Source organism: Somniosus microcephalus, chromosome 30 (genome assembly GCF_052327205.1).
Source record: "Somniosus microcephalus isolate GS21.2 chromosome 30, FLI_Smic_1.0, whole genome shotgun sequence".
Lineage (NCBI taxonomy): Eukaryota > Metazoa > Chordata > Chondrichthyes > Squaliformes > Somniosidae > Somniosus > Somniosus microcephalus.
Window position 1 is genome coordinate 26,439,784 of NC_141016.1, and position 13,606 is coordinate 26,453,389.

At 51.5% G+C, this 13,606-nt stretch overlaps 1 protein-coding gene across 1 annotated transcript in view; it reads right to left on the reverse strand.

Annotated features, from left to right (window-relative positions):
• Nucleotides 1-1,336: 1,336 nt before the first annotated feature.
• The window catches only part of LOC147098037 (calsenilin-like), a 186,296-nt gene continuing 174,026 nt past the window's right edge, over nt 1,337-13,606 (reverse strand). Inside the window, exons 7-8 of the mRNA XM_085970852.1 lie at nt 4,670-4,732; nt 1,337-2,296 (exon numbers count right to left, since the gene is read on the reverse strand). Coding sequence (XP_085826978.1) covers nt 2,249-2,296; nt 4,670-4,732 — 111 coding nt within the window. The 3' untranslated portion in view covers nt 1,337-2,248. The remainder of the gene's footprint in view (nt 2,297-4,669; nt 4,733-13,606) is intronic.

The following is a 13,606-nucleotide window of genomic DNA, read 5'->3' on the forward strand; positions in this document are numbered from 1 at the left end:
TTTAAATTGAGGCGTTGCTTAACCAGGAGCCAATATAGGTCAGCGAGCACAGGGGTGATGGGTGAACGGGACTTGGTGTGAGTTAGGATACGGGCAGCCGAGTTTTGGATTATCTCAAGTTTACGTAGGGTGGAATGTGGGAGGCCGGCCAGGAGTGCGTTGGAATAGTCAAGTCTAGAGGTAACAAAGGCATGGATGAGGGTTTCAGCAGCGGATGAGCTGAGGCAAGGGCGGAGACGGGCGATGTTACGGAGGTGGAAATAGGCGGTCTTAGTTAGGCTGCGGATATGTGGTCGGAAGCTCATTTCAGGGTCAAATATCCCGAAAAAATTAGCACCCCCACGGCTGAAATTCATCGGTAGCACGAGAAGAGGGAAGCAGGGCGCTACCAGAAGCGCCCCGCCTCCCTCTTGGGGCGCTGTGAGGGAATATCGTGGCGCTATGTGCCGCAGCACCACGCTCTGCTGCACGTCGTGCTGCGGTACTGCAGGCCTTCCTCCCCTTATTACAGGGGAGGGGCCTAGTGCAGCGCGACCCGGGGCCCAGCTGAGCCACCAGGGATCGGAGTGCCGGCAAAAGAGCCCGGCACTCAAGAGAAGTGCCGGGCTCACAGAGCGCAGTCAGCAGTCTGCGGGGGGGGTGGCGGGGGGGGGGGCTGCAGAGGAGGCCGGGGACGGCAACGGGGGCAGGTGCTGGCAAGCGGCCAGCAACAAAAATGGCTGCTCGGCACCTTGCCTTTAATTAACGCCGCCCCGGCCGCAGGTAGGCCCCCCTGACCCTGTCGGACATAGCGTCCGGCGGTAAGTCAGGGGGCGCTACCGAAGATCACGGCCGGGGCGTGAGCGAGGCGCTACGCACGCCGATAACGTTTACCACCGCTGCTAACCTCCTGCTGAATTTCGCGGGAGGCGTTGGCGGTGCCGCGCCCAGGCACTAGTTGCTTTGCGCCCCGTTAGCGCCCTAGGCATGAATCAACCGAATTTTCCCCCCAAGGAATTGGGGGGAAATAGTCAAGGTTGTTCCATGATTTAATCAAAGTTTTCAAGATATTAAAGGGAACTGATAGGGTAGCTGGAGAGATACTATTTCCACTTGCCGTCATATTTGACCCAGAAATGAGCTTCCGACCACATGTCCGCGGCATAACTAAGACCGCCTATTTCCACCTCCGTAACATCGCCCGTCTCCGCCTTTGCCTCAGCTCATCCGCTGCTGAAACCCTCATCCATGCCTTTGTTACCTCTAGACTTGACAATTCCTGTGTCGAGAGGATGAGCTTGCAGAATACTAGGGGATCCTTGCTCTGACCTCAATTCAAACGATCATCCTCCCCGGGCAGGCTGAGTGCTGTGGCTATGATGAAGTCAGTCCCAGCCACTGCAGCACAGTTTGAGAGATCAGATCTACGATGTGGTTTTTTAATAATCCAGTCTGCACGAGTATGAAATAGACAATAACAAATTAACATTACTGTACTGTAAACTGAGACAGCCTGTAAAGCCTTTAATCAATGTTTAAAATAGAATGCAAATAACATTACTGACACATTACGGACTGAAAACTGTGATCTGAAGATTAAGTTTCGATTTCTTTCCCTCAGCTAGAAGCTTCAAGTAACGTGGCATTAAATAGCATGAGCAATTAGCCTCTTAAACTGGAGAAAAGAGTCTTGAGCGGGACAGTTGGTTTTTCAGGGTTGAATTAAATTCCAGATTCTAGGCCCAGTCCTTCCCGATCGGCAGAACACGTTTCATTTGAAAGAGTTGCCATTGGGCGGCAGCTGTTAACGGAGGCTGCGATCCGCATTCTGCTGTCCCAGTAAACCACGAGCACAGTCAGAGAGGGCAGTGTGTGGGTGAGATAGGTCCAGTGGTAAGGCAATCGCTGAACTGTCAGGTGCAAATCCTGCCATTCCACCTCGTCACTTTAAATTATGGAGAGCTGGGCAGTCGGTGTCAGCTCCCACTTTCAGGATCGTGCAGGGAATGACATCCTTTCCAAAAAAAAGATGTCTGTTTTCCATTGGAAAAATATCTTCTACCGTTTGGGAGCAATCCTTACCGAGTCACAGCTTGTCGAGAAAGGCTTCGAGATACAGAGACACAATTATTTCTAATTGTTAATTGCACTGTTTTAAAAAAAAATGTTTCCTAGATGAAATAGCATACTCGTAAACCCTCTGGATTTTCTTTTTACTTCTACAAAGTGTGTCAAACAATAGATTAAGGTTCCTGTGCTTCAAGTGCTTCTAGATAACATTTTCAAAGAGCTGCATTGAATGCATAATGTTTTCATCCTGTAAAAGAGACAACAGTTAGATATATACGCCCGGATATTCCGATCCCTACGGACTGCCCGGGAGAAGGGCCTCTGCGGGCGGACAGTTCCGCTTTTTGGAGACCCTCCGCCCGCAGAAAACCCTTACAATTCTTACACCTGGTAAAAGCAAGCGTAAGGCCTGCTTTTACCAGGATAAGAGTAGAAGAAAAGTTTTAAAAAAAAACATTTTTCACTGATCATTTTAAAATACTTTAAAAAAAGGTAAGTTTATTTTTAGCCCTGTAAAAAACTTTAATTATTTTTTCAATAAATAAAATTTTTGCTTAATTTATTGTAATTTCAAGTCATTTTAAAATTGTGATTTAAAAAAAAATGTATTTAAAGTTTTACTGTGTTTTGGGGGTGATCTCCATTCATATATTTGACAGGTATTCCTGCACGGTGGCATAGTGGTTAGCACTGTTGCCTCACAGTGCCAGGGACCTGGGTTCGAATCCGGCCTCGGGCGACTGTCTGTGTGGAGTTTGCACATTCTCCCCGTGTTTGCGTGGGTTTCCTCCGGATGCTCCGGTTTCCTCCCACAGTCCAAAGATGTGCGGGTTAGGTTGATTGGCTATGATAAATTGACCCTTAGTGTTAGGGGGATTAAATACGTGGGGTTACGGGGATTGGGTGGGATATGTGTCGGTGCAGGCTCGATGGGCCGAAATGGCCTCTATCTGCATTGTGGGGTTTCTGTGATTCTGTGAAGGGAGATTCCCTTCTGTGATTGGCTCCCCATGGCCCACGTGATCCCAGGGACGCTGCAAACTACCTGCGCCCCTGGGATACGTGGGCCCTGCGCACTTCAAGTTTGGAGAGGCCCAGCAGCGGAAGTGTGTGCGTCCCGGGAGCCCTCAGGTAAGGGCGCAGATTTTTCCAGATCGCAGACCTCCGCCCGCGGGAGGCCTGCGATCGGAGAATATGGGCTATTGTTAGCAAAAACCGATGCTCACAGGGCGAAAGGGAGAGTGGCAGCGTGGATATGGAACTGGCTAAGGCAGAGAGAAGGCAGAGAGTAGTGGTGAACGGTTGTTTTTCAGACTGGAGGGAAGCGTGCAGTGGCGTCCCTGGGGGTCAGTATCAGGACCACTTCTCTCTTTGAGATATATTAATACCTGGGCTTGGGTATGGCGGGGGAGGGTGGCGGGGCGGGGGGTGGGGGGCACAATTTCAAAGTTTGCAGATGACAGAAAACTTGGAAATGTCGTAAACAGTGAGGAGAGTTGTAACAGATGTCAAGAGGACACAGACAGGCTGGTGAAATGGGCAGACACAGGGCAGATTCAATGTAATGAGGAAAGAAAAGAGTTGCAGGGCTATGGGGAAAATTGCGGGGGAGTGGGACGAATTGATTGGGCTGGATTTTCATTGAGGAGGCGGGTAAGAGGCGGGACTACAACTTTCGGGGTTGTAGTCCCGCCTCCACCGAGTTCTAGCCAACCCACACGATTTTGACTTGATTGACCTTGTTGAGCCCACCCAGCAGGCTCAGCAGGCCAATTAAGGGCCACCCGGCAACAGGTGACGTCACAGATTGACATTTCATCTGTCAAGAGCTTTTGACAGATGAAATATCAGCGTTTGACGGCTGTTTGAAGCTGTCAAACACTGACAATCTGTACTCCAAGTTAATTCCTTCCTCTCAGGATGATTTAGAGATCTCCCCGGAACAGAAAGCTGAATGCTGCAAATTTTGACAGCTGGCGGCCATTCTGCTTTCTGTGCCGGTGAGATGAGGGACTCCTGAGACCTGAAGAAAGGAAGGCTGTAAAGGTAAGTAAAGGTAAGTAACTTCTTTAAACACTTTACACACACCAAACACACTTACCTCTGCACTCATGCACCCATCACTCACCTGAACACCGGACATCTCGACCCCTCCAAGCCCTTCAGCCCGACGGCCCGCCTCGCTAACTTGGCGTGGTTTGGAGCCATCGGGAATCCCACATTTCAACAATAAAAATAGGGATTAGGCTAAAAATTGGCACTAATCCCCTTCCTGCCTCGTGGAGACGGGTCCCTGTGCGGGGCGGGTACCCACCTCCTTTGAATATGGCATGGAGGCGGGTTGGGGGTGGGATGGGGTCGGGACCCCCGATTTCAGGATTTTAAACCCCCACACGCCTCCAATCCCGACTCCACGGCCCAATGAAAATCCAGCCTAATCTTATCTCTCTCAAAGAACCGGCACACGCACAATGGGCTGAATGGCCTCTTTCTGTGCTCTAACATTCTATGGCAAGAAACCCTTTAGATTTTTACAGAAAATGAATTTGACAGAATAGCCTTGGTAGAACTTGCGTTCATTCTAAAATTTAAAGTGATCCAGTGCCGACGTGCCACCAACCTTTCGGCAGGTCTCCAGGAATTCATCGATGGTCACCACTCCATCTTGGTTTCTGTCCATCTTCTGAGGGATGAAATAGCCATTAGTTTCCAGACTTAGCGTCCAAATGTGTATCCGAGAAAACAAGTTCAGCGCCACACTCCCGGGCCGTGGCAACAGTCTCGTCTTTGCCAGATTTTCCACGCTTCCCTCCCCCTCTGCTATTCCGTTGCAACCATTTACACCTCCTCTGACCCACCTTTTGTTTCTTCACTTGTTCCATTACCACCCCCTTTTGCCTTGCCCCGTCTAATGTCCTTTGAGGAAGGAAATCTGCCGTCCTTACCCGGTCTGAGCCTATATGTGTTTCTCCAGACTCACAGCAATGTGGTTGACTCTTAACTGCCCCTCAGCGTCGGCGGGAATCCTGAGCGGCAGAACGGGGCTATAAAAGTCCCAGAGACCAGGTAAGGCCTCACAGCGTCGGCGGGAATCCTGAGCGGCAGGGCGGGGCTTTAAACGTCCCAGAGACCAGGTAAGGCCTCACAGCGTCGGCGGGAATCCTGAGCGGCAGAGCGGGGCTATAAAAGTCCCAGAGACCAGGTAAGGCCTCACAGCGTCGGCGGGAATCCTGAGCGGCAGGGCGGGGCTATAAAAGTCCCAGAGACCAGGTAAGGCCTCACAGCGTCGGCGGGAATCCTGAGCGGCAGAGCGGGGCTATAAAAGTCCCAGAGACCAGGTAAGGCCTCACAGTGTCGGCGGGAATCCTGAGCGGCAGGGCGGGGCTATAAAAGTCCCAGAGACCAGGTAAGGCCTCTGATGCGCTATCAATTACTTATAAAAGACTGAGAGTTAAGAGAGTAACTAAAGGCTTTTATTAACAAAAGAATGAAGGTCTGCCTCGAGTGGTCGACCGGTCCAGAAATACAAAGGGCTGGGGAGCAGTCACCTTTATACTAGGACTTGTGGGAGGAGTCAGCCGAGGCATGTCCAGGCATGTACACAGTGGAATACAAACAGTGGTTTACCACATTCACCCCTTGTTTAAAATTGAGTCCGGCGGGGTGAAGTGTATTAAACGTTAGTGTATTGGAGTCTCTCCGGAGGTCTTGTCTGCCGCTGTGATCGGCGTGGCGACGGCAGGGGTAGTGGAGCTTCCGGCGTCGAGTCCTGCGTAGGCTGTGGCACAGGCGTGTCGTCCTCGTAGATGTCGAGCGGGTCGCGGGGCCCAGGCCTGCCGTCTGCTGGGGCTGGATATCGGATCGTGGGGGGGGGGTGGTAGTGAGTAGTGGGTTACTGCGGCCCCCGAGGGTGCAAGGTCTCTTATGGAGACTGTGTCCTCCCGCCCGTCCGGGTATGCAATGTAAGCATACTGGGGGTTGGCGTGGAGGAGGTCGACCCTCTCGACCAGGGGGTCCATTTTATGGGTCCTCACGTGCCTTCTCAGTAGGACCGGCCCTGGGGACGTCAGCCATGGCGGTAGCGATGTCCCCGATGTGGACTTCCTTGGGAAGACAAACATTTTCTCATGAGGGGTGGCGTTAGTGGCAGTGCAGAGCAGTGACCGAATAGAGCGGAGCGCATCGGGGAGCACATCCTGCCAGCGGGAGGTTGGAAGGCCCCTAGACTTTAAGGCTAGCAGGGCGGCCTTCCAAACTGTCGCATTTTCTCTTTCCACCTGTCCGTTCCCCCGGGGGTTGTAACTGGTGGTCCTGCTTGTGGCAATACCCCTAGTTAGCAGGTACTGACGGAGTTCGTCGCTCATAAACGATGAGCCCCGGTCGCTATGGATATAGCTGGGGAAACCGAACAGGGTGAAGAGGTCGTTCAGACATTTAATGACCGTGGCACTGGTCATGTCCGGGCAGGGGATGGCGAACGGGAAACGGGAGTACTCATCAATAATATTGAGGAAGTACACATTGCGGCCGGAGGAGGGGAGAGGCCCTTTAAAATCAACGCTCAGGCGCTCGAAGGGGCGAGTGGCTTTTATCAGGTGGGCCCTGTCTGGTCTATAAAAGTGCGGTTTGCACTCAGCGCAGACTTGGCAGTTCCTGGTCATGGTCCTGACCTCCTCAATAGAGTAAGGCAGGTTGCGGGCCTTGATGAAGTGGAAGAACCTGGTGACCCCCGGGTGGCAGAGGTCATTGTGGAGGGCCCGCAGTCTATCGATCTGCGCGCTGGCGCAGGTGCCACGCGATAGCGCATCCGGGGGTTCATTGAGCTTCCCGGGCCGGTACAAGATCTCGTAATTGTAGGTGGAAAGTTCGATTCTCCACCTCAAGATCTTGTCATTTTTGATTTTGCCCCTCTGCTTGTTGTTAAACATGAAAGCAACTGAACGTTGGTCAGTGAGCAGGGTAAATCGTTTTCCGGCCAGGTAGTGCCTCCAATGACGCACAGCCTCCACAATCGCCTGGGCCTCCTTCTCAACAGCGGAGTGTCTGGTCTCCGGGCCTTGGCGGGTTCGTGAAAAGAAGGCCACGGGTCTCCCCGCCTGATTGAGGGTAGCGGCCAGGGCAAAGTCGGACGCGTCGCTTTCCACCTGGAAGGGGATGGATTCGTCCACTGCGTGCATGGTAGCTTTGGCAATGTCTTCCTTGATACGGTGGAAGGCTAAGCGGGCCTCTGCCGTCAAGGGAAAAGAGGTGGACTTGATCAGCGGATGGGCCTTGTCCGCATAGTAGGGGACCCACTGGGCATAATAGGAGAAAAACCCTAGGCACCTCTTCAGGGCCTTGAGGCAGTGGGGCAGTGGGAGTTCCATAAGGGGACGCATCCGGTCGGGGTCGGGGCCGATGACTCCGTGTTCCACAACACAGCCAAGGATGGCGAGGCGGTTTGTGCGGAATATGCACTTCTCCTTGTTATATGTCAGGTTCAGGAGTTGGGCGGTGCGGAGGAATTTTTCGAGGTTTGCGTCATGGTCCTGCAAGTCACGGCCGCAGATGGTCACATTGTCCAGATATGGGAAAGTGGCCTGCAACGCATTTTGATCTACCATCCGGTCCATCTCCCTTTGGAAGACGGAGACCCCGTTGGTGACGCCAAAGGGAACCCTAAGGAAGTGGTAGAGGCGGCCGTTTGCCTCAAAGGCAGTATACTGGCGGTCCTCAGGGCGGATAGGGAGCTGGTGGTACGCTGATTTCAGGTCAATGGTCGAGAAGACGCGGTACTGCGCGATCTGGTTGACCATATCAGCTATGCGGGGGAGTGGGTAGGCGTCCAGCAGGGTGTAGCGATTTATTGTCTGGCTGTAGTCGATGACCAGGCGCTGCTTCTCGCCGGTCTTAACGACCACAACCTGGGCTCGCCAGGGGCTGGTGCTGCCCTCAATAATCCCTTCCTTCAGGAGCCGCTCCACTTCGGTTTTAATGAAAACCCTGTCCCCGGCACTGTATCGCCTGCTCTTTGTGGCGATGGGCTTACAGTCGGGGGTGAGGTTAGCAAACAGTGGGGGGGGGTGACTCTGAGTGTGGAGAGGTTGCACCTGGTGCGCGGCGGGCAATTTGGGAGCTGCTGGCTGCGGACTATGAGTGGGGGTAGGGGTCCACCGTACGCCATCGTAACACTTTTAAGGTGGCACTGAAAATCTAACCCCAGCAGGACGGCAGCGCAGAGGTCGGGCAGGACCAGAAGTTTAAAATGATCGTACACGGTCCCATCTACTACGAGTGTCACTACGCAGTAGCCGCCGATGTCCGCCGACTGGGACTCGGAGGCCATAGAAATCCGCTGGTGCGCAGGCAGGACTGGGAGAGAGCAACGCCGCACCGTGTCGGGGTGGATGAAGCTCTCCGTGCTCCCAGAGTCAAAAAGGCAGATTGTATCGTGGCCATTTACCTTAATGTCCATTGTGGAACTGGCCAGCTGGTGCGGTCTCGCTTGGTCCAGTGTAACGGATGCCAGCGTAGGGGTCGGTGTGTCGCTGCGGGTATCAGATGAGGCGGTGTTGGGGGCCTGCTGCGTTCCGGCTGTCGTCCAAGATGGCGGCGTCCATGATCCCCATGTGGCTGGAGGCGTCCAAAATGGCTGCTGTACCGGTGGTTCGCACATGGCCGGGGAGGCCCAAGATGGCGGCCCGCATGGCCCACACGCGGTGCTGCTGGGGTTCGGGGTGGCTTTGGCCCTGCAGACGTTAGCGTAGTGTCCCTTCTTCCCGCAGCCCGAGCAGATCGCGTTTTTCGCCGGGCAGCGCGCTCTGGGGTGTTTTGCCTGGCCACAGAAGTAGCATTTCTGGCCTTGGGGCACTGCTGTCTGGCCTTGGGACACTGCTGCGGTAGTTGGGCCGTTGCTGGGGTGTGGCTGGGGTGGCACGGCGCTATGAGGCGGTCCTACCGTGTCCCAGGCTGTCATTCCCCGCGGCGTCCACGGTGCAGAGGAGTAGGCATCCATGCCCCGGTAGGCTGCATCCAATGATAGTGCGAGTTCAGAGGCCTTGTTGAGGTCGAGGTCACTCTGCTCCAACAGTCGCTGTCGGGTGTAATTGGATCTGTGGCCCGCTACAAAAGCGTCCCGGATAAGTTCCTCTGTGTACACGGCGGCCTTTATATCCTTACAACCACAGGCCCGGCCAAGCACAGACAGTGCCTGAAGGTATTCCACGGTCGATTCCCCAGGTTGTTGTTTACGACTCCCCAGAAGGTGCCTGGCGTACACTTCGTTCACTGGGCGCGTGTACTGGTCCTTGAGGAGCTTGATAGCGTCCGCGTACGAGGTCGCGTCTTGGATGACCGAGTACGCTCGGTGGTTCACTTTGGAGGTCAGGACATCCAGTTTGTCCTCGTCCGATTTGATTGCTGCGGAGGCGGTCAGGAATTTTTCGAAACACTTAAGCCAGTGAGTAAACTTGGTGGATGAGTCCGCCTCCCGATGATCTAAGTCCAGGCATGCTGGTGTGAGGATCTTCTCCATTATAAAAATTTTGTTAATAAAATTGATGCGCTATCAATTACTCATAAAAGACTGAGAGTTAAGAGAGTAACTAAAGGCTTTTATTAACAAAAGAATGAAGGTCTGCCTCGAGTGGTCGACCGGTCCAGAAATACAAAGGGCTGGGGCGCAGTCACCTTTATACTAGGACTTGTGGGAGGAGTCAGCCGAGGCATGTCCAGGCATGTACACAGTGGAATACAAACAGTGGTTAACCACAGCCTCACAGCGTCGGCAGGAATCCTGAGCGGCAGAGCGGGGCTATAAAAGTCCCAGAGACCAGGGAGGGCCTCACAGCGTCGGCGGGAATCCTGAGCGGCAGAGCGGGGCTATAAAAGTCCCAGAGACCAGGTAAGGCCTCACAGTGTCAGCGGGAATCCTGAGCGGCAGAGCGGGGCTATAAAAGTCCCAGAGACCAGGTAAGGCCTCACAGCGTCGGCGGGGCTATAAAAGGCCCCAGAGACCAGGTAAGGCCTCACAGCGTCGGTGGGAATCCTGAGCGGCAGAGCGGAGCTATAAAAGGCCCCAGAGACCAGGTAAGGCCTCACAGCGTTGGCGGGAATCCTGAGCGGCAGAGCGGGGCTATAAAAGTCCCAGAGACCAGGTAAGGCCTCACAGCGTCGGCGGGAATCCTGAGCGGCAGAGCGGGGCTATAAAAGGCCCCAGAGACCAGGTAAGGCCTCACAGCGTCGGCGGGAATCCTGAGCGGCAGAGCGGAGCTATAAAAGGCCCCAGAGACCAGGTAAGGCCTCACAGCGTCGGCGGGAATCCTGAGCGGCAGAGCGGAGCTATAAAAGGCCCCAGAGACCAGGTAAGGCCTCACAGCGTCGGCGGGAATCCTGAGCGGCAGGGCGGGGCTATAAAAGCCCCAGAGACCAGGTAAGGCGTACCAGTCTGGGAACTCGGAGGGAAGGAGAGAGGTAAAAAGCAATCCAAGTGTGACGTCACCAGAAAGCGGGTAAGTGATTGGTTGGTAAGTATTTTCTCCCTTTTTAAGCTTAAATCTCTTTGGTTTATAGTTTCTAAGGTGTGATATTCACCATCTAGAATCGAGGCAGAGGTTATTTAAGAATAATATTAATAAATTTAATTAATTACATAGAATGGGAGATCAGGCGATGTGTTGCTGCTGCAATATGTGGGAGCTGGTGGACACCATTGATGCTCACGGTGATCACATTTGCAGTAAGTGTTGGCTGCTCGAGGAATTCCGGCTCCGTGTTGAAGAGCTGGAGTCCGAGCTTCAAACACTGAGACACATCAGGGAGGGGGAGAGTTACCTGGACTCTGTGTATCAGGAGGTAGTCACACCAATTAGATTAATTAATTCAGAAGTAGTCCGTGGCCAGGGTCAGGATGGTGTGACTAGAAGTGAGGCAGGTACGGGGATCCAGGAGGTAGTGTTGGAGGAGCCGCAGCCCTTGCACTTGTCCAACAGGTTCGAGGCTCTTACTCCCTGTGAGGATGGGAACAGGGACTGCGGGGAGGATGAGCAACCTGGCCACAGCACCGTGGAGCGGGGGGCCATTCAAGTGGGGGGAGTTAAAAGAAATGTTGTAGTGGTAGGGGATAGTATCGTTAGGGGGATAGATAGAGTTCTCTGCAGCCGAGAGCGAGAGTCCCGAAGGCTGTGTTGCCTGCCCGGTGCCAGGGTTAAGGACATCTCCTCTGGACTGGAGAGAAACTTGGAGTGGGAGGGGGAGGATCCAGTTGTCGTGGTCCATGTTGGTACCAACGACATAGATAGGACAAGGAAGGAGGTTCTGCTGAGGGAGTTTGAGCAGCTAGGGGCCAAATTAAAAAGCAGAACCACAAGGGTAATAATCTCTGGATTATTACCTGAGCCACGAGCGAATTTGGCTAGGACAAATAAAATTAGAGAGTTAAATGCGTGGCTCAAAGACTGGTGTGGGAGAAATGGGTTTTGCTTCCTGGGACACTGGCACCAGTACTGGGGCAGGAGGGAGCTGTTCCGTTGGGATGGGCTTCACTTGGCCAGTGCTGGGACTAGAGTCCTGGCGGATCATATAACTAGGGCTGTAGAGAGGGCTTTAAACTAACTAGTCGGGGGGAGGTTCCTAGAGAGCAAATAATACAAATGACAACAGAGAAGGTCATAGACTTAGGTAGCAGTGGTGAAATTAAAAACCAGAGCATGTCAGGAAGGGGCAGAAGGTATGGAGTAAAAGGTAAAGTAATAAAAAGGGCAAAAGCAGGAACTAAGTGTCACAAAACATCTTTGAAAGTTCTCTATCTGAATGCATGTAGCACTCGTAACAAAATAGATGAGTTAATGGCACAAATAACTACATATGGGTATGATCTTGTGGCCATTACAGAAACATGGCTGCAGGGTGACAATGCCTGGGAATTAAACATACCAGGTTATTTAACAATCAGGAAGGACAGGCAGGAAGGAAGGGGAGGTGGGGTGGCTATGTTAATAAAGGAAGGAATCACTGTAATACAGAGAAATGATATTGGGTCAAAAGATCAGGACAATGAAACAGTTTGGATGGAGGTAAGGAATAATAAGGGGAAAAAAACACTAGTGGGCGTAGTCTATAGGCCTCCGAACTGTGGCAACTCTGTTGGACGGAGTATCAATCAGGAAATAGTTGAGGCTTGTAATAAGGGAACATCTATAATTATGGGGGATTTTAACTATCATATTAATTGGACAAATCAAATTGGGCAGGGCTGCCTTGAGGATGAGTTCATTGAGTGTATTAGGGATGGGTTTCTTGAGCAGTATGTAACTGAACCGACCAGGGGGCAAGCAACCTTAGATCTGGTCCTGTGTAATGAGACAGGATTAATTAAAAATGTCCTAGTAAAGGATCCCCTTGGAATGAGTGACCATAACATGGTTGAATTCAATATTCAATTAGAGGGTGAAAAGGTTGGATCTCAAACAAGCGTGCTAAGCTTGAATAAAGGAGACTATGAAGGTATGAGAGCGGAATTGAGTAGAGTGGATTGGGAAAATAGATTAAAGGGTAAGACGATACATGATCAGTGGTGTACATTTAAGGAGTTATTTTACAACTTCCAAAAAAAATATATTCCACTGAGAAGAAAAGGGTGTAAAAGAAAAGACAGCCATCCATGGCTAAGTAAAGAAATTAAGGATAGTATTCGACTAAAAACAAGGGCATATAAGGTAGCCAAATCTAGTGGGAGGATAGAGGATTGGGAAAACTTTAAAAGACAGCAAAAAATAACAAAAAGATTGATTAAGAAAGGGAAGATAGATTATGAAAGTAAATTAGCAAAAAATATAAAAACAGATAGTAAGAGTTTTTATAGTTATATAAAAAGAAAAAGGGTGGCTAAAGTAAATGTTGGTCCCTTAGAGGATGAGACCGGGAAATTAATGGTGGGAAATATGGAGATGGCAAAAACACTGAATGAATATTTTATATCAGTCTTTACAGTTGAAGACACTAAGAATATCCCAACACTGGACAAACAGGGGGCTAAAGGGGGGGGAGGAGCTAAACACGATCAAAATCACTAAGGAAGTGGTACTCGGTAAAATAATGGGACTCAAGGCGGATAAATCACCTGGACCTGATGGCTTACATCCTAGAGTCTTGAGGGAAGTGGCGGTAGGGATTGTGGATGCATTGGTAATAATTTTCCAAAACTCCCTGGACTCGGCAATGGTCCCGGCAGACTGGAAAACTGCTAATGTAACACCCTTATTTAAAAAGGGCAGTAGACAGAAGGCTGGAAACTATGGACCGGTTAGCCTAACATCTGTGGTAGGTAAAATTTTGGAGTCCATTATTAAGGAGACAGTAACAGGACATTTGGATAATCATAATTTAATAGGACAAAGTCAGCATGGTTTTATGAAGGGGAAGTCATGTTTGACAAATTTGCTGGAGTTCTTTGAGGAAGTAACATATAGGGTGGATAAAGGGGAACCAGTGGACGTAGTGTATTTAGACTTCCAAAAGGCATTTGACAAGGTGCCACACAAAAGATTATTGCTTAAGATAAAAAATCACGGGATTGGGG